Genomic DNA, 24,122 nt, shown 5'->3' on the forward strand with positions numbered 1-24,122 from the left:
TGTGGCAGGGAAGCAGAGACCCCTCCAGGGAGCAGTGAGGGCAGGAAATGGGCGAGGAGGTCCCAGAGCTACACAAAGTGGTGGGGATCTAGAGAAGACCTAGGCAGACATGTAGGACACCCCAAGAGATCCTGCAGCAGGGAGAAAGAACTTTTTAAAACTCAATTTTCCCCTCTTTGTGCTTTCCTAAACCCCCAGGAGAAAATCCCCACAGGGCAGCCGGACAGACACCTGGCTGTCCTGGCACAGGAACAGGCCTCTGAATACTTCAAATGTTCTGCCTGGGAATTCAGAGAGATTGCTGTGCCTTCCAATGCCAGCCCCAACATCTGCCTTGGTCACATGAATCAAATCTACTGGGGAGGGGATCCCCAAGCTGAGGTTAGATCAGGTACTTCTGTCACACTCCAACCCCTGGGCCTGCTCTGGTAGCAGCTGCTGTACCTGTACCCCAAGGAATCCTGGGAGGCAGGGTTTGTGCACTTCCTACTGCAGCACCCAGGAAAACCTGGCTCCTGGACTTCGTTAAGACTTTTAGAAGATCTGTGCATTGTACAAGTATGAAGTCATTCCTAATGATCAAAAATGCTGAGCTATAAAAAAAACTCTAAGGAATTCCAACTCAGTTTGGAGTTTCCCATGGTGACAATTCTCATGCAATTCGGGGGGGGGGTGCATTTTTCAAGGCTCAGGTAATTTTAATTTGCAGGGAGTAGGAGCTGGGGAGGGGGGGTCCTATTGCAATCTGTCTACTAGGGAAACATTGGTGCCATCTGGTACAGAGAAGTTCCTCAACAAATAGTTGGCTGGGTGAGTGGGAAGAGGCCGCTGGAGAGGACACCGGCCACTGACCTGGACGCAGGAGGATCTGGGCTCCAGGGCAGGCCACCGGGCCTTCAAGAAACAACAGGGCATGGTAGGAAGCAGACACTGGAAACAGTAGCTAAGACACTGCTTAAGATGCCCCTTTCCCAGACAAAAGTGCCAGGGTTCAAGGGCCAGCGCCACTGCAACTTCCTGCTGCCGTCCACCTTGGTGAACAGCAGTAGGTTGACTCATGTACTTGGCTTCCTGCTGTCCACACGGGTGACCCAGATTGAGTTTCTGGCTTCTGGCTTTGGACTGGCCTAGCCATGGCTTTTGCAGAAATGTGGGGAATGAACCCACAGATGAAAGGCCACCCCCTTGCCTTTCAAATAAATAAGTAAAAATTCACAAGCAATTTTAAAAAGTGTGCATGTGTGTTTCTCACACCACCAAGACTTCCCTACAAGCTTTTGCTGGTTTGACCCTTGCTTCTGGTGTCTCCCCTTCTGGAGTTCCCTGTCTCTCAGTCTCAGGCTTCACGAAGAACACATGGTTGCTGCCTATGCCCTCTGCCCTGGCCCAGAGAGCAGAATAAACTTAGGGCTGCAGGGGAAAGCAGGAATCTTGGTTTTCTCCTTCAAAAGTGAGAAAAGTTAGAACTCTGCCCATTTAATGACTATTTGTTGAACAATTACTATATGCCAGACACTGGGCTAAATGCTAGGGTAATAGCTGAGAACATGACAGAAATATTCCCAGGGTCAAGGCGGTGGTATAACAAGTCAATCCTCTACCTGTAGAGCTGGTATCCCATATGGGTGCCAGTTCAACTCCCAGCTGCTCCATTTCTGATGCAGAATCTCATATCAGTCCTGGCTGCTCTGCTTCTGATCCAGCTGCCTGATAATGCGCCTGGGAGAGCAGTGGAAGATGGCCCAAGTCCGTGGGCCCCTGCCACCCAACGTGTGAGACCTGGATGAAGTTCTGGCCTGATCCAGATTGTGGCCATTTGGGAAGTGTGTTAACGGTCAGAAGGTCTCTTTCTCTATGTATCTCTCTCATTCTGCCTTCCAAACAAATAAAGATGTTTTAAAAATAATGAATCAGTAATTCCTGATGTGATGCGGTGGGGAGTAACAGTACCTCTCATGTAATACTTCTACTAACACTGGCTAACCTAAGACTAAATCCAAACAAGCAACCAGCAAATAATTCAAGGGTCAGCTTGTGCAGGCATTTTAAAAAACAGTTGCTGGGGACCTCCTGGTGCAGTAGCCTAGGGGCTGAAGTCCTCACCTTGCGAGAGTGCCAGGATCCCATATGGGCGCTGGTTCTAATCCCAGCAGCCCTGTTTCCCATCCAGCTCCCTGCTTGTGGCCTGGGAAGGCAGCTGAGGACGGCCCAAAGCCTTGGAACCCTGTATCTACGTGGGAGACCTGGAGGAAGTCCCTGGCTCCTGGCTTTGGATTGGCTCAGTTCTGGCTGTTGCAGCTACTTGGGGAGTGAACCAGTGGACAGAAAAGCTTCCCCTCTGTCTCTCCTTCTCTCTCTATATATGACTTTCCATTTTGTATTCCTTGGTTGAATCCAGAGTTTGTTTTGTATTTGAACAAACAAGTTAACAGGACATACTGGGGCATGTATGAAAACGTGCTGGAGGACAGCAGGCCAGAGGGTGAGTATAATGATTCCGTTGCTATTGTCCCTGGAAGGCACATGCTGAAGTATTTCAAATGTTCTGCTGATTGTAACTCACTTCTACATGCTTTAGAAGATCAAAGTGGGTGAAAATGTGCTAGGGTAGATAAAATGAATGTGCCAAATGTTAACAGTTAACAAATCTAGGCAAAAAAAAAAAAGTAAAAAAGAGTATTTGGGTGTTTATCATATTATTACTTCGAGTTTTTGAAGGGTTCAAACCTTTTTTTCCATATTTTTTTTCAGGGGAGGGGGACTTTTCTAAATAAAAAGTTGAAGCGGCTAAAGTTGTGGCATAGTGCGTAAAGCCACTAGTTGCAACACTGAAGGCAACAGTGACATCTCATGGTGGGCACTGGTTCAAGTCCCAACTGCCCCACTTCTGATCCAGCTCCCTGCTAGCAGCCTAGGAAAACAGCAGAAGATGACCCAAACCCTTGAGTCCCTACCAATTGCAGGGGTGACCCAGAGGAAGTTCCTGGCTTTGGTCTGTCCCAGACCTGGCCATTGCAGCCATTTGAGGAGTAAACCAGCACATGGAAGAGTTTTGTCTCTCCCCCTGCCTCTCTCTAACTTTGCCTCTCAAATGAAGAAAACAAATATTTAAAAAAGAATAAGTACAAGGTTGAGGAGTAAGAGGGTTTCACGCACAGAGCAGGCACCACGCCCACACCACGACTCTGAGCTCCAAGGAACAAGGGCGGCTGCCCCGGGGGGGAGGCGGGGGAGCAGACTTCAAAGAGTTTATTCTCATCCTAAGAGCTCTGGGAAGCCACTGCTCTGTTTTCTGTTTTGTATTTTCAGAATGTTTATTATTTCCATCTCTCTGCAAGACAGAGGGAGTGAGAGCCTGAGCCAGGACTAGGCCTGCTGTATGGTGGCAGGGACCCAAGCACATGGGCCATGCATGACCTGCTCCCTCCCAGTACGCATGAGCAAGAAGCTGGACTGGAAGCAGCGGTGCTGGGAGTCAAACTGGCATTAAGTGCAGCTTAGTCCACTGTGCCACAACACCTGCCCCACCATGGAGGTATTTTAAACAAAAGGAGACTTAAGGAATTGTAAAGATCAGCCTTGCACCCCACAAAGGACACGGGGTGGGACTTCCTGTGGGAGGATGAGGACTTAGTGTGGGGTTTCAGCCCCTTCTGTCTCCATGAGAGTGTGGGCCACCTCACTTTAAGCTCTCTCTGAGCCAAGGTTCATGCCAGGGTTGGGGGAGAGCAGGTCGGGAGGCAGTGCAGCAGCGAGGAGAGCTTCTGGGCCCAGTTGGCCTGCCTGGTTGGCTGAGGGCAGAGAGCAGAGGTCAGCCAGAACTGAGCGGAGGTGGGCAGCTGGAGAGAACGGGGTGTAGCCGGCTAATCTGGAGCAGGGCAGAGACTGCCTTGTGCCACTGTTTCCTAAGCCTCCTGTTCTCCGCATCCTAAAACTTCTCCTTTATCGCCTCCTTAGAACTCCCTGCAGAATTCTACCATCTGCATTTTCTTCCAGATCAAATAAGGGCTCAGAGGGGTTGAAGAACTTTCCCAAGTCATGCAGCTGGCAGCACTGCAAGCTGAGGTCACATCTAACAGGACTCCAAAGCCTGGGCTCTCACCATTAGCCTGGTGCTGGGTTTCAGGGAGGCCCTAGGGCCCCCAGCAGCCCACAGGGTAAGGAGAATGCCTGCAAGATCCGGGGACTCATGAGGAAATGGACTCTGTGGACTTAACCATTTCCCCAGCACCCACTACATGCCTGGGCAGTTCTGGCTCTAAGCACCTGCCCTAAGGAGGCTGTGTGGGGCACAGGGAGGGTGTGTGTGGAGTCCCCCAGAGGCAGGGGGGCTAGGGTAAAACTGCCTGAATCATGTTCAAATAAAGGGAGAGATGAGAGCCACCCTGACAGCAGCTCATGTTGAATCATGAATTTATTAGGAAGGCAGAGTGATGCGAGGAGACAGGTATCTTCCACCTGCTGGTTTGCTCCCCACATATCCACAACGGCTGAGATGTTAGCAGGGAGCTGGATTAGAAGTAGAGCAGCCGGGAATGGTGTAGTGGTCATAGGGTTGTATGCTAATCCTCAAACTACAGTGCTGGTATCCCATGTGGGTTCCAGTTCAAGTCCTGACCGCTCCATTTCCAATCTGGCTCCCTGATGATGCACCTGGGAGAGCAGTGGAAAACAGCCCATATCCTTTGGTCCCTGCACCCATGTAGGAGACCCAGAAGAAGCTACTAGCTCTTGATTTCAGCCCAACCCAGTTCTGGTTGTTGCAGTCATCTGGGGAGTGAACCAGAAGCTGGAAGCTCTCTTTGTCTCTCCCTCTTTCTCTGTAACTGCCTTTCAAATAAGCAAGTACATCTTTAAAAAGATAGATAGATATATGTATATACATATATACATACACACACACACACGTATATATAGTAGTTGCCTGGGAATAAACATTTTTGATATTCCAAATGCAAATAGTTTGTGAATGATTTATTTGGTTCAGATTTTTTAAAAAAATAAGTTGTTTACATAAAGTTTAGACACATATGAAAATGGTAATGACTCAGTGAATAAACTGCGGGAAAATATAAGAAGAGACTTTTTACAGTAAAAGGGCCAAAGAAATCTAACAGATATTCACTCAAATGCAAAATGTGGATCATAAAAAAAAAAGCAGCATCTGGGGGTGGGGTGTTGGGCTCCCAAAGGGTTTCACTGTTGCTTGGGCTGCCAGCACTCCACATCAGAGAACTAAGATGGAGTCTTGCCTGCTCTGTTTCCAGGCTATCTTCCTACTTGGGTCCCTGCCCCTGCATGGGATGCCTGGATGGATTTCCTGGCTCCTGGCTTAGTCTGGCCCAGCCTCAGCTACTGCTGGCATTTGGATGGAGGTGGGAAGCTAGACAAACCAGCAGACAGGAAAACTCTCTGTCTTTCCTTATTTCCCTGTCATTCTGCTTTTCAACTAAAAAAAAAAAAAAAAGCCTGAATCCCAAGGTCACACAGGTTCACTACACCCTCTGCTCTTTTATAAGCTTAACATTCCCAGTTTATAAAGAAATTAGTGGCAGTTCTTAAATTATAAAGTTACGGGAGGTATTGCTTTTAAAATGTGTCCTCATTTCTTGTGTTTCTGTAATGAATATTTTTTTTTAAAGATTTATTTATTTGTATTGGAAAGTCAGATTTACAGAGAGAAGGAGAGACAGAAAGATGATCCACTGGGTCATTCCCCAAGTGGCCGCAATGGCTGGAGCTAAGCTGATCAGAAGCCAGGACCCTGGAGCCTCTCCAGGTTTCCCACACAGGCACAGGATCCCAAAGGCTTTGTGCCATCTTCTACTTTCCCATGCCACAAGCGAGGAGCTGGATGGGAAGCAGATTAGCCGGGGTTAGAACCAGCACCCATATGGGATCCTGGTGGATACAAGGCGAGGATTTAGCCACTAAGCTACTGTGCCAGGTCCACATATTATTATTTTTTTAAGATTCATTTTTATTTATCTGAAAGGCAGGGTGAGAGAGAAAGAAAGAACAAGAGAGATCTCTCATCTGCTGGTTCACTGCTTAAATGACCACAATTGTCAGGACTAGGCCATCCAAAGTCAGGAGCCAGAAGCCTCTTCCAGATCTCCCTTGTGGGAGCAGGGGTCCGAGCACTTGGGTCATCAGCAGGGAGCTGGGTCAGAAGTGCTGCAGCCTGATTTTGAACCAGCACCTATATGGGATGCCCACATCACTGGGTGGCAGCTTAATCCCCGAGGCCACAACGCCAGCCTCAAGCATGTATTATTTTATAAGAAAAAAAAAATAAAATTGTTGTTACTTGTTTGTTGGATGACTGCCCAAACTGACAAACTCTGTGTGTGTGTGTGTGTGTGTGTGAGAGAGAGAGAGAGAGAGAGAGAGAAAGAGTAATGAGAGAATGAGAGCAAGCAGTGATGGTACTCAGAGGAACAGGCAGGGAGCTGCAAATGAGGAAGGGGCGTGAGGGAGCACCATGGAGAGCAGGGAGGGGACAGAGATCAGCCAGGCCAGGGGACAGGCTGAGAGGGGAGAGATGCCTTGCTGGGCTCAAGCCTGGGACAACAGCTGTTGGGACCAGAAGTCACAGGCTGACCCAAGAAAGGCCAGAAACAGGGAGGGGAGCCCTTGGCAGGCAGGATTTCAGAATGTGAGTCATTTTCCTTTTGTTTGGGCAGCGTGTCCTAGCACTGGCTTGAACTTGAATCAGGCCTTACTGAAAACTTAACACTGACCCTGCCTGAGGCTTTTGTGCTGGAGCAGATTGGGTTTGGAGGGTAGTAGATAAGACGATAGAGAGGGTTGGAAGCAGGGTTGACCTTGAACAGGAGGACTTTTCCCCTCTTCGTTTCCTCACTCCAACATACTGATCAGAATGAGTTGCTGTGGTGGCATAGTAGGCCAAGCCTCTGCCTGTGGCCCCCAGCATCTCATATAGGCACCAGTCTGTGTCCTGCTTCACTTTCTACCCAGCTATCTACTTATGGCCTGGGAAAGCAGCAGAGGGTGGCCCCAAGCTCTTGGGCACCTGCATCTATGTGGGAGACCAGGAGGAAGCTCCTGGCTCCCACTTTAGGACCAGCCTAGCTCTGGCCATAGTTGCCATTTTGGGAATTAACCAGTGGACTAGAAGATCTCTTTCTCTGACTCTCCTTCTCTCTGTAAATCTCCTTAAATAAAAACAAAAGCAATCAATCTTAAACCACGAAACAAAATGAGAAGAATGGCAGCACAGGGAAGGCTCCTTGTCCTTCCCCATCCCGGACAGGCCCCCAACTGGTTCCACGCCCAGGCGCTTGCCTGTCCTGGCTCCTGCAGCTACTGAATGCTGACTCCTGTGGTCCCAATGCAGCCCCAGGTTCTCCTGCTCCTTACCCATGCACTTCTCCCCTAACCTCTCATTCTGAGGCACACTTTACCTGATCCTCACGGCTGGCTACAATTCCTTTTTCTCAAAAATACTCTAAATTCCTCGAGGACCGCAATCCTGTCAGCTCAGATGCCATCTCCTCCAGGCAGCCTTCCCTCACCCCCTCCTCCCTCACACCCCTCCTCTTAGGAGAATTCTCTGATGGATAAATAATTTCTCATGGGATTTCTTGGGAATTGCGTGTTCTCTGCTGAGACCGAGGCTGGGGAGTTTAGGGATTCTGTCTGCTTGTGCACTTTAGCCCCAGTGTTGAGCACAGGGTCTGGTTCCTAGATGTTCAGTAAGTAGCTGCTGAATGTTCAGTTAGTAGCACAATCTATGCAGACAATCTAGGGAAGGCGCAGAGAGAAGAGAGACAGCTGGGGCAAAGGCAGAGGCCCGGCGAGCTTGAGAGCCTTCCAAGTAGCTGCCTTCTAGGTGTCTGCTGGGAAATGTTTTACATTCCTGAAGCCAGTGACAGGACTGTGCATGCTTAGGGGCTGGAGCCTCTGCAGCCAGGCCACATCAGGGCCTCCCAGGCCCTTGTGGCCTCCGGGCTTGGCTGCTGATGGGGGGGAAGGGCGGGAGGCAGAAGCCCAGCATCTGTCACAACTGGGCTGATGGCACAGCAGGAGCCCTGAGGGGGGTGGGGAATTCAGCCCAGCTTCTGCCTTTCGCCTGGGGCTCTGGGCTCTTACTGGTCCAGACTGCTGGCTTCTCCCAGGGAGCCCTGGCCCCTGGCCCATCCCACTCCCCTCACGCCCCTACAGCAATAGGTCTTTCTGGTGACGTTTTCCTCCTCCATCCTCCCTGCCTCCACAGGGGGGTTCCTGTCTGGGCAGGAATTCATACCCTGATTGAAATGAGCAGCTGGGGCAGCCTGGGTGGAGGGGTAGGCAATGCAGGGCAGCCATCAAAGGCCCTGTGTTTACAGGACTGGGGAGGGTGTGTGAGTGTGTGCTGGCTTGACCACCAGCATCACAGCAGACAGGAGAAAAGACAGAGAAGGGCTAACAGAAAGACTGGACAAATAGGAACTGGAGGAGGAGAGGGGGGAAAAAGATACGGCAGGCGGAGACACAGGTGGGAATGCAGAAATCAAGAGAGACAGCCAGACTGGAGGGAGGACACGGGCACACTGATGAAAGGAGACAAGATCAAGGACAAGGCGGCTTAGACTGATGCAGTGCATTCTCACGGGTTCATCCCCAGCGCTTGTGCTGGGAGCCCAAGTCACTGGTGGGCACAGCGGCCAGAAGTGATTGCAGCAGGGACAGAAGATGAGGGACACAAAGAGGTGAGGTGGAGGTCTCGGCCTGACAATCAAACTAGGGAAGGGGTCAGAGATAAAGCAAAGACAGGCACTTAGCAAGTGGGGGCTGCGAGCCAACCTCAGGAGCCTGGGGCTCTCCCACGGGCTTCCTTCCCAGCCTCAGGTCCATCTCTGGCACGGCCTTCCGCCTTCACTGCTGCCCGGCTCCCCCCGCCCCCCCCCCCCCCCGCCAGTCCTTCCTCCTGCTCCCAGCTCTACTGAGAAGAGGGAACTTCTGGCCTCAGGTAAAGACCAGCTTGAGAACACTTTGAGCCAGGCAAAGTGGTGGGGGTGGGATGGTTAGTGCTTGTCATATGAGCTCCGATGAGGGGCGGGTGTGCATCTTTGTGCCTCTTCCATCTGGGGTCTGTGTCCCAGCCCCCAACAGGGTGAAGCCTCCCAGAAGCCTCCAGCCCAAGAAGGAAGCTGGTGCCCTCTCCCCGCCCCCGCCCCACGCCCTCCTCCGCGCTGTCATCGCTGAGTAATGCCGCAGAGAAGAGGGTGGGCGGTGTCGGTCACCTACCCGCTGGTGCCGGGTCTCTGGGCCTGTGAGAAGCGCCAGTCCGTGTTGGGCGGAGCTTGCTGTGGAGAAAGCACAAGGAGAGGAACTGAGTACCCGGGACCAGTCGGAAGTCCCCCCTGAGAGCCCCCCAGGCAAGCAGAGGAGGGGGCGGGGAGGCAAAGATGCATTCCTGTGACCCTACTGGGCATGCCCAGAAACCGGCCCCTTGTTCTTCATCCCCAGGCTCAGAGCTCCTGAGCCCAAATCCCAGCGCTGAGAGCATCTGGTGTGCTCCTGGGGCTAGGGGTGTGGGGAGGGCCTCCACCAGGACTCCTGCAGGCCTTTGGAGCAGATTTCCCAGCCCTGGAAGGAGCTCCTGGAGCTCCCGAGCTGGGTACAAAGCATCCTCCACAGCAAGATGGCTGCTGCTCCGGGTAACCCTTCTGGTGCCGGGAGCCATTCCAGGGACACTTCCCTGGGTCCTGAGGCTCTCCAGGATCTCTTCCCACGGCTAAACACATTATTAACTTAGGAGTCATGCCAGGCCAGGCCTCTACAGGGCATCCAAGCCCTGGGACACCTCTCACCCCCATGACTCCTAGCCAGACAAAGCCTAAGACTGAGAGAGAACAAGGCAGCTCTGTGTGGGATCCAGAAAATGGCTGGGCCGGAGCCCAGAGGGAGTGAGCTCCCACAGGCTTGGAGCAGAGCAAGCTGAGTTTCCAGGGTCCCCCCCAGGGGGCTTGTCTGTAGCCTCTTCCCTGCCTGGCTGAAGGTGTGCCATTCTGGCCAGCCACTAGGGTCTCATCACTCCTAGAGCCACCTTCTCACCAACTCTGGTCTTGAATTGTCCCCCAAGCCTGCCAGGAGCAGAGAGTGGGAGCCACTCAGATGACATTGGGGAGAAGCAAGACCCAGGACAGCAGGTGACACACAACAAGGGACACACACCAAGGTTCACAGATGACACTGATGTGAGCTGAGACCACGCACTTCCCAGGGGGCACCTGTGCTTGCCAGCACCCTTGGAGGCTGCATGGGAAAGAGCATGGGGTTGTCCAGCTCTTAGCCACTGCTCACTCCTAACATGGTACAGGGAGACACAGGCATGGTGATGGGAGGAAAGTGGGGCCGGGTAAAGCTCAACAGACATCGGGGAGGCGGGTCCAGCAGGGGGGTGGTAGGTCAGTGAGGGAACAGTTCGGACAATTTTCTCCAAGGAGGGCAAGAGCCCCAGCCGTGCCCCAGCCTAGCATACATAAACCTCTCCTCGCTTCCAGCTTCACAAGTTCCAAGTGCCAAGACAGCAAAGCACCTGCCTGGCACTTGGACAGACACAGGTTAGACTCTTTCCACCACTCACTTTGAACTTGAGCAGGTCATCTGACCACTGTGAAACTGTTATGCTCATGGGGCGGGGGAGGGGGAGAGGATGCAGGTACCCCACAACAGCAGAGGCAGGAACAAGTGATGCACCGTGGTGTTCACAGGTGTAGTGTGGCTGTCCCAGTCAGTCGTAGGGTGACCCAAGGGACTGCTTCCAAAGCCAGTCCTGGTTTGCTGCAAGCCGAAAGATTCTGAATAAAAGCTCCTCCAAAGGGCGCCTGGCATCTGGTGTCTGGTGCAGCTGTGACTTTCCACCAGCTAGAGGAGCCAGGACCTGTCAAAGCCTCCAACATTTTGGTCACCCTGAAAACCCTGACCCTGATTGCTGGACACACTGTGGTCACCACTGAGACACCCCCTGGGATGCTTCAGACCCCCATTTGCCTGGGGGAGGAGGTGCTGCTGGTGCCGCCTGTCCTATAGACACCTACCTGCTCATTCCCTCCCTCCAGGCCCGCTCTGCAGCACCTCGGCCAGCTCACCTACCCCAGGCTTCTGGGCTTAAGCGTCTCAGGCCTCAGTACCAAACCCAGGGCCTCCCACAGCAACCCCTCTGCAGGGTGCTTCGAGGCTCTGAGTCACACCCTTGCAGCAGGCCCAGTCCGGCCTGGCTTGCTCAAGGGTGAGGACTAAGTGTTGGCCTGGCTCTCCCTGGAGTGGTCGTTACTGGAACCCTTAGGTCTGAGGCTACCCGCGGTAAGAGCCTGGGCTGTGAGCGGCACAGGGACTTAAGCCAGTGGTGTGCTTAGCTCCCAGTGGCGTGGTCTGCTTGCACATCAGAGGCCAGCCAACAGGTGCAGCGGGTTGGGTTGAAGAGATGAGGGCATTGAGGTTAACAGAGAAGTGACAGCCTCCGCGTGGAAGGGCTGACTGCAAGGGTGTCCAGGATCCCAGCTCCTCAGGAATCGCCAGAAATTCACCAGCAGCCAGGTGAGCACTCAGCCTTGCGGTCCTACGCCCGACAGCGCACAATACCCACCACTTCCCATCCCTGAGCTCAGAGCCCTACCCCAATCCTGGCCACTCTGCTTCTGGTGCACCAAGTCCAAACGGTTCCACAGAAAATCCAGTGCAGTGCAGCTGGCCACCACCCGGCCAGCCCAAAAGGAGAGGCTCATGGACCATCTGGGGACCGTGGCTTCTGCAATGCTATACCCCAGGGGCCGCTGCTAGCGAGCCCTCACCTGGCTCAGCTCCTGCAGTGTGTTAGCACGGGACCGGAAGGCCTCGGGCTCCAGCGCCAGCGCGGAGGGCTGCTGCACGCTGAGCGGCCTTAGGAAAGTGAAGTCGCTGCCGTCGGAGGCCGGTGAAAAGCACGTGCGGTAGCAGTGGCTCTGCGAGTCTGTGGGCCGCAGTGTCACCTCCATGTACTTGAGCGTGCCGTCCGAGCTCACCTGCAGGTTGGGACTCGACTGCGTATAGAACTCCCCCGAGTTGGAGGCCTGCTGGCCACAGCACGAGCCCCCACCCCCATCCCCATGGGCCTGCCCCCGCAGGCACTTGGCAGACAGAAAGCTGAAGGTGACCAAGGACATGAGGCTGATGGCCGCGAGGGCCACGATGAGGTAGAGGGTCAGGTCCGAGCGCTCAGGAGTGTGTGTGAGGAAGTCACCGGATTTGGGGGTCTCCTCGGGCTCCTCATCTTCTAGTAGGAGCAGCACCGTGGCCGTGGAGGACAACGCGGGGTCCCCGTTGTCCCTCACCAGGACCACCACCTGCTGCGTGTTAGCATCATCCTCCAGTAATGTTCTGCTGGTGCGCACCTCACCCGTGTGTGCAGACACAAGGAACAACCCCGGGGCTGTGGACTGGGGCAACAGGGAATAAGACAGCCAGGCATTGTGGCCTGCATCAGCATCCACGGCTGTCACCTTGGTGACCAGGGAGCCGGCTGGGGCAGAGCGTGGGAGCCGCAGGGGGGCTGAGGGTTCCCGACCAGGCCAGGGGTGCAGCACTGTTGGGGCATTGTCATTCTGGTCCAGGACAAACAGGTGCAGGGATGCGTTGGCAGATAATGGGGGAGAGCCCATGTCTCGAACCCCAACCATGATCTGGAGCATCTGCAGCAATTCATAGTCGAAGGTTCTCTGGGCAAAGACTCGCCCATCCTCTGGATTGACGTACACGAAAGACGATGCCGGGGCTCCCTGAATCTGTGTCCCTAAAATGGAGTAGGTGAGCCGGGCGTTCTCCCCAGCATCTGGATCGGAAGCAGCCACGGTGCAGAGGAGGGAACCCGGGGGCCGGTTTTCAGGAATGTAGGCAGTGTAGAGCTGCTGGGCAAAGCGGGGTGCATTGTCGTTCACGTCGGAAATGTTGAGCCTGATGATGAGCTGTGTGTGTAGAGGCGGTGAGCCAGCATCGCTGGCCAGCAGCTCAATGCTGTAGTGGGCTGTGGCCTCGCGGTCCAACGGAAGGCTGGTCAGCAGAGAATAGTGGTTTTCTAAAGGCTTAATCTGAAATGGCAGGTCTGGAGGGATCATGAGGCTCACCTCACCATTTCTGCCTGAGTCCCGGTCCCGCACATTAAACAATCCCACCACGGTGCCCACTGGGGTGTTCTCCAGTACGGGGTTGACCAAAGAGGCCAGCAACACCTCTGGGGCATTATCATTGGCATCCCCCACATCTACTTGAATCACACAATGGCCCTCCATGGCCGGTTGCCCCTGGTCACGGGCCCGAGCATGGATTTCATAAAAACTCGACTCCTCAAAGTCTATGGGACCCAACACATGGATTGCTCCACTGCTGGGATCCAGGCCAAAGAGTTTCCGCACGGCCTCTGACGTGTGGTCTCCGAAAGAATAGGCTAGCTGCCCATTGGTGCCCTCGTCTGGGTCAGTGGCATTGAGGCGGAGCAGCAGTGTGCCCACAGGTGCATTCTCTGGAAGTCCCACACGTAAGACTGAGGACTGGAAGGCTGGGGCATTGTCGTTGATGTCCAGCACGATGATGGAGATGAGGCTGGTCCCTGAGCGGGCTGGGGTTCCCCCATCCACAGCTGTGAGCACTAGCCCATGCCTTGCCTGAGCTTCCCGATCCAGCTGCTGCTCCAGCACCAGCTCTGGGAACAGCTTCCCATCTTTGAGGGTCTTTACATTCAGAGAGAAGTGGCTGCTAGGGCTGAGGGTGTAAAAGCTCACAGCGTTGGTACCCACATCTGGATCCTGGGCACTGTCCAGCGGGAACCGGGCCCCAGGTGCGGCCGACTCGGAGATGTGCATCTCCCGCTTGGGGCTGGCAAAGCTGGGGGAGTTGTCATTGAGATCCAGGATCTCCACCTCCACCCGAATCAGCTCAAGGGGGTGCTCTGTCACCACCTGCACTGGCAGCAGGCAGCTGGTGCCGGCTCCACACAAGCTCTCCCGATCAATCTTCTGGTTCACTGCCAGAACCCCACTCACCAAACTCAGGGAGAAATAACGCCCATTCTCTTCAGAGCCCAGCCGCAGGCGGCGGCTCAACAGATCGGACACCTTGAAGCCCAAATCCTGAGCAACATTCCCCACCAGCGTTCCTGGCTCAGCCTCCTCGAGCACTGAGTACCGGAGCTGCCCAGACACCCAGCCCCAGCAACACAAGGACAACATGCACAGCACTTGCCATCTCCCGGTGAGCTGTGGCGCTGCCGGCTCAGGCCCCATGACCCAGAAGTCTCTTCCTGGAGAGCAACTCTTGTGCTGTCTGGACTACAAGGTGGACCCAGGTCTTGGGGATGCAGCCGCCGAGATCTCTGATGGCTCCTACCAGCCCCTTACAAACTGCTCAGAGCTTTGCCTGCCTGCAGCAGCTCTTCTTAGTCACTGAACAGCGGGGGTGGGTGGCAGGGGGGAGGGGAGTTAAATCTGAGTGGAGCTGGGGAGGCTGGAGGAGGAGAGGCAGGCAGGAAGAGCAGATCCCCCACCTCAGTTATCCGTCTGATTGGCCAAAAAGTCTGTCTGCTTTCAACCAATTATGAAGTCTCCTCGAGCCCGGAAACCTTAGGAACGAATGGGGAGCACTTTGAATGTGTCATACTAGTCACCCCTCCACACTCATTTTGTGCCGCAGGTTGTTTCAGCCCCTTTGGCAGCAAAGTTTGATGACTCAGATGGTATTATGCAGGGCAGACAGGGTGGTACAAGATCCTCAGTGCTCTGTCCCGGCAAATTCCTGCACTATCTAGGAGCTTGCCACCACTTCCCCTGAACCAACAACATTTTGTCTCTGGGGAGAGGTACAAAGCCCTGTGTCTGACCTTCCCTCATCCCTGATGCCCAATTCTGCCAGGGTGAGAGTGGCTGTCTCCGATTCCCCCATTATAGATCAGTTATCTGACATTAAATTTCACTTGAAGCTGTCCCAATGTGATAATGCTCCCCACCGCTGCTTCTAATTTACTGCATGTTGTTCAAGTCCCAGGAGGTACCTGATTGGGCATCCTAAAGATCTGAACCAAAAGACCTCAGCTACCACTTTGATCCATATCTTTTTATTTCCTTGGCTCTCCCTGTACCCCATCTGTACCCCATCTCCAACTTTTTCCTCCTCTCTTTTAAAGATTTATTTTATTTTTATTGGTAAACCAGATGTACAGAGAGGAAGAGAGACAGAGAAGATCTTCTGTCCAATGATTCACTCCCCAAGCGGCTGCAACGCCCGGAGCTAAGCCGATCCAAAGCCAGGAGTCCAGAGCCTCTTCCAGATCTCCCACAAGGGTGCAGGGTCCCAAGGCTCTGGGCTGTCCTCGACCACTCTCCCAGGCCATAAGCAGGGAGCTGGATGGGAAGCAGGGTGGTCAGGACTTGAACCAGCACCCACCCGGGATCCTGGTGCATGCAAGGAGAGGATCCCAGCCACTAGTCTATTGCGCTAGGGACTCCCTCCTCTGTTTCAAATACAAACTTCCCACAACAGTGGGTTAGGGAGTGCTGGATATTGTGGGGCAAAGATTTTTAGTTTCCCTCAGTCCATTGAGCAATGATGGCAAGTGTCAAGATATTCCAAAACCTGACAACTCTCCCCACCCCCGCCACCATTCAGGAGTAGAGAACAGAGCTCTGCATGTAGAAGATCGCTGGTGCGCCCTACCCCTGTGGACCACAGCCTCCTCCACTCTCCAGTTCTGTGAGCATGCCCCCCACAACAGGCTGGCTCTTCACCACCAATCGCTTCCACTTTGTACTCTCAGATTATGGGCAGAACCCATCCCCATCCCAGCTGCCAACCTGGGACATCTCCTGGCTAATTCACCACACACGTGTAAAGCACAAAGATTCACCACAGAATTAGTGCTCGCATGACTGTGACATCACCATAGGCTAGTGCAGGGAGGCCAGTCCTCTCATCGAGCGGGACCCGGACCTGGACCTGGATCCAAATGACCCTTTAGCACTGGCTGAGTCTGCAAAAGTCTCACCTCTAGCCCATAGAGAAGATCAGAGGGTGGGCAGCTCGGGCGAACGGGCTCCCCTGCCATAGGTGCACTAGGTGACTTCACCATCATGAAGCTATCGCTCCGAGTGGGTGCAGAAGCCAAGGGCGTGCAGCCATGGGAGTGGCCTCCCACATCCACAAACTTGATAGGATCATCTGACCCTAGCTGGATGCGGAGGATCCCACTGGAAGGAGGGAGCCCCTCCCTCCTCCGGGGTCGGCTGAGGCAGCCACAGGGGCCAGCAGGAAAGCAGGTCACTCCACAGGTGGCCCCTCGTAAGCACTTGGAGAGCAGTGCCACGAAGGAACCAAAGGAGACAAAGCAAATGGCCACGAGGGATACAGCCAAGTAGAGGGTCAGTCGGGACTCTCCTTCCCTCGGAGCCGAAGACTCTCGAAGATCAGGGACAACCGGGTGAGCATCTTCTTCTAAGGACACTAGGAGCGTGACGGAGGTAGAGAGTGGAGGGCTCCCGCTGTCCTTCACCACAATGACCAGCTTCTGGGGCGGGAGGTCTGCGGGGATGGGGACAGCCGTGCGCACCTCCCCAGCATAGCGAGAGACAGCGAACAGACTGGGGTCTGGGGCCTCCAGGAGCTGATAGGAGACCCAGGCATTGTAGCCTGAGTCCAAATCCACGGCAGTCACCTTTGTGACCAGGTGGCCGGCACCTACCGATGGAGGCAGTGCCTGGGGACACAAGGAACCAGGCCTGGCCCGAGGGCGCAACACCGCTGGAGCATTGTCATTGAGGTCCAGCACGAACAGACGGACCGTGACCGTGCTGCTGAGGGGTGGGTTGCCCCGGTCTCGGGCCTGCACCTCAAACTGTAGCGTCTGGGTCTGCTCATAGTCGAAGGAGCGGGTGGCATGAACAGCTCCTGTCTGAGGGTTCAAGGAAATGAAAGAGGAAGCCGACACATCTCGATTTCTGGGCTCCAGGAGAGAGTAGGAGATGAGTGCATTGAGGCCGGAGTCTGGGTCGGAGGCTGCAAGGGAGCAGAGCAGGTCCCCTGGGCGGTTGTTCTCAGGAACAAACACCTCATGTGACCTCTGGAAGAACGAGGGCGGGTTGTCATTCACATCAGAGATATTGAGGAAGATGGTCCTGTGGGTGCTCAGAGCAGGGCTGCCGGCATCAGAGGCAGTGACCAGGATGTCATAGCTGGATTTGGCCTCTCGGTCCAAGGCCCCAGCCGTGACCAGGGAGAACTGGTTCCTGAAGGCGGACTTGAGGGCAAAAGGCAGGTGGTCGGGGATTCGGAGGCTGACATCCCCATTGGAGCCAGAGTCTGGGTCCTGCACGCTGATGAGGGCCACCACGGTGCCGGGCTCTGCGCTCTCAGGGAGCGTCCCCAGCTCTGAAGTCACGGTGATATGGGGGGCATTGTCGTTCACATCCAGGAGGTCCACCCGAAGGCTGCAGTGCTGCTCCATGGCTGGAGAGCCCCCATCACGGGCACGCACATCAAACTCGTAGTAGCTCTCGCTCTCGAAGTCCAGGGGCCCCTGGAGCGTGAGCTTCCCGGTAGTGGGGTGCAGGCTGAAGAGGTTTCTCACGCGGTCAGGGGTGTGGCCGCTGAAGGAAAAGGTGACGTTACCGCTGGGACCCAGGTCCGGGTCGGAGGCGTTAAGCTGAATGAGCAGCATGCCGGCGGGCGCGCTCTCAGGCACGCTGATCCTGTAGCTGGATTGCTGGAAAGCTGGGGCGTTGTCATTGACGTCCAGCACCGACACCCGGAGCTCCGCGGTGCCGGACCTCGGGGGATTCCCTCCATCCACCGCCGTCAGCACCAGGCGGTAGTCAGACTGTTTCTCACGGTCCAGCGGCTTCTCCAGGAGCAACTCCGGAACCAGACTGCCGTCACTGCGCTTCTTGACATCCAGGGCAAAGTGCTCATTGGAGCTCAGCCTGTAGCTGCTGATGGAATTGCTCCCCACATCTGCGTCCTGCGCCTTCTCCAAGGGGAAGCGCTGTCCTGGGGGAGCCGCCTCCCCGATCTCCAAGTCCAGCTGCTGCCGCGGAAACCGGGGGGCGTGATCGTTCACATCTACGATCTCCACCTCGGCTCTGTACATTTCCAGAGGCCCTTCAGTCACAAACTCCAGGGGCACGATGCAGCTGGCACTGAGCCCGCACAGTGCCTCGCGATCGATCGGGTTCTTGATGAGCAGGGCGCCGCTGTCCAAATCTACACGGAAGTGTCTTTGGTTCACCTGGCCAGCGACCTGCAGCCTGCGCGCTGCCAGGCTCTCTGTATCCAGCAGGAAATCCTGGGCGACATTCCCTACAAAAGTCCCCTCCTGTGACTCCTCCGGGACCGGGTATCGGATCTGCCCACACACATAACCCAGGTGGCACAGAAGGAACAAAAGGGTAGCCCCCCGCCAGATGGCTGCTGTTACCCGCCTTCTCACCTTGCTGAGCATCGCTGCCGCCTGCCCGCTAATTCTTCACTCGGTCCTGCGAAGCAGAAGAAGCCGACCCGCCCCAAACCGCCACAGCAGCTGGAGACACCTAGTCCCTTTGCCCGCGCCAGCTCTGGCGCCGCTGGGCCGGTGCTGCAAGGGTTACACGCGTTTTTTTTCTCTTTTCTTTTTTTTTTCTTTCTTTCTTTTTTTTTTTTTTTTTTTGTGCTGGTGGCGGGGTAGATTTGTCTGCCTTTCACAACCCGATTGGCAGACGGCGGCTCCTGGGCTCAGCCAATAGGCTGAGCAGACAGCGTCCCAATAGCAGCAGGGTTAATGCGACGCAGCATTGGAAAAAAAAAAAAAAGCCCACAAAAAAATCAAAACAAAAAAAATGCTTGAAAAAATGATAATCATAAAATAAACCTCAACCTATCTTTTCGCCTCTAACAGCATTTCTTGTCACGGGTTACTACCTCTGTGGACAGCAGACAGTATGCATGCTTTTCTTCCCCCCTCCTAACACAGCAAGTCACCCCGCCCCTTTTTGGCTGGGAAAACTGCTACAGACTGAGCCCTAGCAACCAGCCGCCCAGAGGAGGGAGTAGCCATTTGAGACTGGTCACTTCATCCAAAACAGTGTTGCCATCAACCAATACTGCAAGTCTCAGGCTGGTGATATTAGAACCACGGCTAATGAGTAACCCTGCCGTGTATGCAAAACTCTGCCCCTCTGCAGGATTATTTACAAATGTATCCATCTCATTGCAGAGAAGGTTCACGCATGAAGCTAGCCAATTCAATGTGTTCAGTGCCCATTTCTGTTGTAACAAGAGGCACCCAGAGAAAACCAATGTCTTCAGACATTTGTTGGTGAGAAACTAAATCACCATTCGTCAACTTTCAGGATGGTATGAGAGCAGGGTGAAAGCCAAGAGAGGAAGGTGTTGCAAGACAGTAAAAAATCCTTGTGTCTGGAAGGTGCTAAGGACCAGATCTTGTTACCTGGCCGGATGCAAACGAACACAGATTTAACAGCTTTCTTGAATGAGTGGGATCAGCTACTAGTGGCACTGTGCCTACAAATCTTTATTTGACACTATAATATTCTTGATATGTTGTTAATTACCAACAGTGACCATTTCAAAAGAGCAAGCTTTTTACTTAGCCCCAGGGGGCCTCTTGTAACGGGATATTCCAGCTCTCCCCACCCCCTTCCCTTGTCCAGACCTCCCAGCAGCCCGACTACTGACTTGGACAAGTACAGAAACACAGTCCATATTCTGCGAGCTGTAACCTGAGTGGGAAAATCACCAGGACACAGGGAAGAAGGAAATCCAAGCTGATCTGGACAGGAGACTGCTTCTTAACACACCCCAATCCTTTCTTAGGCTGACTGCTGTGGTTTCCACAACTAGCAGCAAAAACTGGTGTTCTCATCTTGCTCCAATTTTTTTTTTTTTTCAAAACCCTGATCTTCAGAAATATCCTCCTGACTGCGATGAGACCAGCAACCAACAGTCTGGTCTCCAAGAGAGGGAATCTGACTCCCTCTATTTTACTAAACTACATAAATAAATAAATCTAAACTTCTTCCCATGGGAACAAAGGAGGTATGCTGTATTAGCTGGAACCTCTCAAGGTGTCTGTGCCAGAATTCACTCTCCTGCTGAATGGCACAATCATCCACCAGCTGTCTTTGAATTCTGCGGGGTGAAGAGGGGAGTTCATCCTTGACTCACCCCTGCCCCTTACCTATAGCATGTCAATCACCAAAGTCTGATGGGTTTATCATCATCATCTCCCTTCAGGAGCACTGCATTGGCTCAAGCATTTATTAATCTGCTCCTCAAATAATGCAACCGCCTCCTGTCTGATCCCTTTGTCTCCAATTCCAATGGTCCTCAATCCGCTTTCCTTACAGTTATCAGAATAATCTCTTTGGGCCCGGCGGCGTGGCCTAGCGGCTAAAGTCCTCGCCTTGAAAGCCCCGGGATCCCATATGGGCGCCGGTTCTAATCCCGGCAGCTCCACTTCCCATCCAGCTCCCTGCTTGTGGCCTGGGAAAGCAGTTGAGGACGGCCCAATGTATTGGGACACTGCACCCGTGTGGGAGACCCGGAAGAGGTTCCAGGTTCCCGGCTTCGGATTGGCGCGCACCGGCCCGTTGCGGCTCACTTGGGGAGTGAATCATCGGATGGAAGATCTTCCTCTCTGTCTCTCCTCCTCTGTGTATATCTGGTTGTAATAAAAAATGAATATATCTTAAAAAAAAAAAAAAGAATAATCTCTTTAAAACCAACCAACAAAGACCTGAAGACACCAGGCATGTGTCAGTTCAAAATCCTGCAATGACCATCATCCACACAGAACAGAATTAAAACTTGCTGGTGTGGTCTCAAGATGACTCTATGTAATTCCTGACCACTTGCTTCACTTGCTTCTCTCTCTCTCTCTCTCTCTCTCACACACACACACACCCACCCACACACACACACGTTCAGCAATAAAAAATTACCATTAGCCTTCTGCATGGCACTTCATGTAGCGGGCCCCTTCCTGCTCTCGTTACCTTTGACTGTTTGAGAAGCCACTCACTATTCAATCTTTGCTTCCCAGCTGGAACTCTGCCACCTGGGAGATCGTCCTGATTTCCCAGCTGACAGAGGCATTCCTTCTCCTTTCCCATCATGCCCACTGCTACTTGTACCACACACCTCTCTGTTATCTTTTATCTGTCTCCCGTGGCCACACTTGGTGTATCACCATGACAGAAACTTTGTCTTGTCATATTTTACAGGGTCTGATATATAAGAGCGCTTGTAAGTGGGGGATATTGACATTACCTTCATTATCTTAGCAAATATTTATTTTCAACACTTGCTATGTGTAAGGCAGTTCATAGGCATTACTTTGGACTCTGGCAACCATTTTGCATGTTACAGATGAAGAACCTGGAGTTCAGAGAAGCTAAGAAACTTGCTTAAACTAGGATGTATGTGCAGCACCATACTTGTATTTAGAAGTTCACACCAAAGCCAACAAGTACAGTCTGTTTTAGTGGAGTTTAAAGCCTTAGGATATCTTAATCCTACATATACTTAACTCCATGTTTTCGTACCAGGTTTATAATTCTCTGGTATCTAGACTTTTACCAACTTTAGTAAGACACAATTCACAACCATACAATTCACCCTATAATTCACACATTATATGAATATACAATACATATAATGCATATAAATCAGTGTCTTTTAAGTATACTCATGCTTATTAAACTGATGCAATCACCATACTAATTATAGAACATTTTATGTCAGTTACACTAAAAACAAACCCAATACCTATTGTCCAGCTCCAGATTTTTTTAAAAAAATATTTATTTTATTTGAAAGGCAGAATTACAGAGAGAGAAGGAGAGAGAAAGAGAGAGAAAGAGAGAGCTCTTCAATCTGCTGAGTCACTCCCTAAATGGCCACTGTGGCCAGAACTGTGCTAATCAAAAGCAAGGAGCCAGGAGCTGCTTCCAGGTCTCCCACTTAGGTGCAGGGGCCCAAGGATGTGGGCCATCCTACACTGCTTTCCCAGGCCAGAAGCAGGGAGCTGGATTGGAAGTAGACCAACAGGTATTTGAGACAGTGTCCATATGGGATGCTGGCATGTAGGTGGAGGTCCAGCCTACTATGCAGCTGACCCCCAGCACTAGATTTTAAAAGAGGAAATATCTAGGTTTAAGAAAGCATTCTCTTCAGATGGTCAAAATACTGTTTTATCTCTTTCCCATGAAATACTTCTAGCTTGGGAAATGACATTACAATATCAAAAAGAAATTGTGCCTGGTGGGCTGGTGTTGTGGCATAGCAAGATAACCTACAACACCACCATCCCATCTGGGTACCAGTTCAAGTCCAGGGTTGCTCCATTTCCAACCGAAATCCCTATTAATGTATATGAGAAAGCAGAAAAAGAAGGCCGAAGTACTTGGGCCCTGCACCCACATGACAGACCCAGAAGAAGCTCTAGGTTCCTGATTCTGGCTTGGCACAGCCCAGGCCATTGAGGAAGTGAACCAGTTGATGGAAGAGGGGTGTGTATGTGTGTGTGTGTGTGTGTGTGTGTGTGTGTGTGTGTGTTTCCCTCCCTCTCTCTGTAACTCTTTCAAGTAAATAAAAAAATCTTTTAAAAAATTTGGGCCTGGGTCCTGGCAAGGTAGCCTAGTGGCTAAAGCCCTTGCTTTGCATGTGCCAGGATCTCATATAGGTGCTGGTTTGTAACCAGGTTGCTGCACTTCCCACCCAGTTTCCTGCCTGTGGCCTGGGAAAGCAGTGGAGGCTGGCCCAAAGCCTTGGGACCCTGTACCTACATGGGAGACCCGAAAGAAGCTCCTGGCCTCAGATTGGCTCAGCTCTGGCTGTTGCAGCTACTTGGAGAATGAACCAGTGGACAGAAGATCTTCCTCTCTGTCTCTCCTTCTCTCTGTAAATCTGCTTTTCCAATAAAAATAAATAAATCTTTAGAAAAACTGGGCCTGGCCCCATAAAATTGGCTTCTGGTTCTGTGACCATCAGCATAGCACTCTGTTTAGTTAATATGCTGAATGTTAAGAGTGGCAGGATCTAAGGCAATGACTTTCAAACCTGTCTGCACATTAGGATTACCCAGGGATCTTAACAAAACATACAGAAGCCCATGTGGCACCTAGAGATGGTGCTTCCACTAGTCTGGGTTTGCCCTGGATCTGGAAAATTTTACAAGGTCCTTAGGTAATCCCAGTGTGCCACCAAGTTGAAGAACGGTGTTCTAGAATAAATGTCCTGTCTGTTGTCTTTCAAGGTGTCTGGAAGAGCAGTGGCTGTTTCTCTCTGGCTTTCATCCTTCTTTAACCTCCCCCAATTACCTACTTGATTCTCTTTAGCTGTCCTCATATTTGTTCTCTTCCAAGGTGTGTTTTAGGTGGATGAAGAACTAACAAAATAGCAATAGTGGTGACTAATAATTTGTAAGTCATGATATACCAGGCTCTGTGCTAAGCACTTCACAGGAAGTACAAACACATTATTTCCCATAACCTCCTTGTTCTTTGCTTTGTGCTATGAAACAGACGGAGAAGGGAGAGGGACAGAGTAATTTGGCTAAGGACTCTTGAGTGGCAAGTGGTTGAGCCTTATTTGTCTAACTGCCAGAGAAAGTGTTGACAGCAGTCATGCCTTTACGGTCAAAATCTCAGTGGTTCTCCTGCAGCTGAAAGTCCATGGAAGCTTCTCTCCTTGTGGTCTCCTGAATACCATCCTGACTGATCACTTAAACTTTCCAGGAATATACATTCACCTATCTTTCACATTATGTACAAACCTGAGACAAATAACATTGGGAGATTTGGGAACAGTACTGCAGGTACACTAAAAGGATTTTCATGCTGTAATTGATGTTCATTTGGGTCATCTAGATTTATTTTTGAAATCAATTACTTTTGTAATTAACAGTGGTAGGGCTGAAGCACTTAGTGTAGTAGGCTAAGCCTGAGGTACTGGCATCAAGTCCTGGATGCTCCTCTTTTGCTCTAACTCCCTGCTAATGTACCTGGGAAAACAGTGGAAGATGGTCCAAGTGCTTGGAGCCTTGCACCATGTGGGAGACCAGAAGAAGCTTGTGGATCCTGGCTTCAGATCAGCCCAGC

At 52.4% G+C, this 24,122-nt stretch overlaps 2 protein-coding genes across 16 annotated transcripts in view; both read right to left on the reverse strand.

Moving 5' to 3' along the window:
- Window positions 1-24,122, reverse strand: part of LOC101522188 (protocadherin gamma-C3) — a 179,420-nt gene that overhangs the window by 7,608 nt on the left and 147,690 nt on the right. For 14 of the 15 annotated variants that reach the window (XM_058677450.1, XM_058677443.1, XM_058677442.1 and 11 more), the window contains one exon: window positions 9,253-9,311. In XM_058677450.1, coding sequence (XP_058533433.1) covers window positions 9,253-9,311 — 59 coding nt within the window. Of the gene's footprint in view, window positions 1-9,252; window positions 9,312-11,801; window positions 14,890-24,122 lie in introns of those variants that run through there. The other variant, XM_004586493.2, reaches the window with a different exon arrangement.
- Window positions 15,723-18,746, reverse strand: PCDHGC4 (protocadherin gamma subfamily C, 4). Its single transcript, XM_012927368.3, has one exon. It carries the CDS (start codon window positions 18,464-18,466, stop codon window positions 15,944-15,946), a length of 2,523 nt encoding a protein of 840 aa, XP_012782822.2. The 5' UTR covers window positions 18,467-18,746; the 3' UTR covers window positions 15,723-15,943.

Source organism: Ochotona princeps, chromosome 19 (genome assembly GCF_030435755.1).
Source record: "Ochotona princeps isolate mOchPri1 chromosome 19, mOchPri1.hap1, whole genome shotgun sequence".
In the NCBI taxonomy this organism is placed as follows: domain Eukaryota; kingdom Metazoa; phylum Chordata; class Mammalia; order Lagomorpha; family Ochotonidae; genus Ochotona; species Ochotona princeps.

Excerpts from the sequence above, each read along its gene's own strand:
- PCDHGC4 (XM_012927368.3), bottom strand. The coding sequence starts at position 18,466 with ATGCTCAGCAAGGTGAGAAGGCGGGTAACAGCAGCCATCTGGCGGGGG.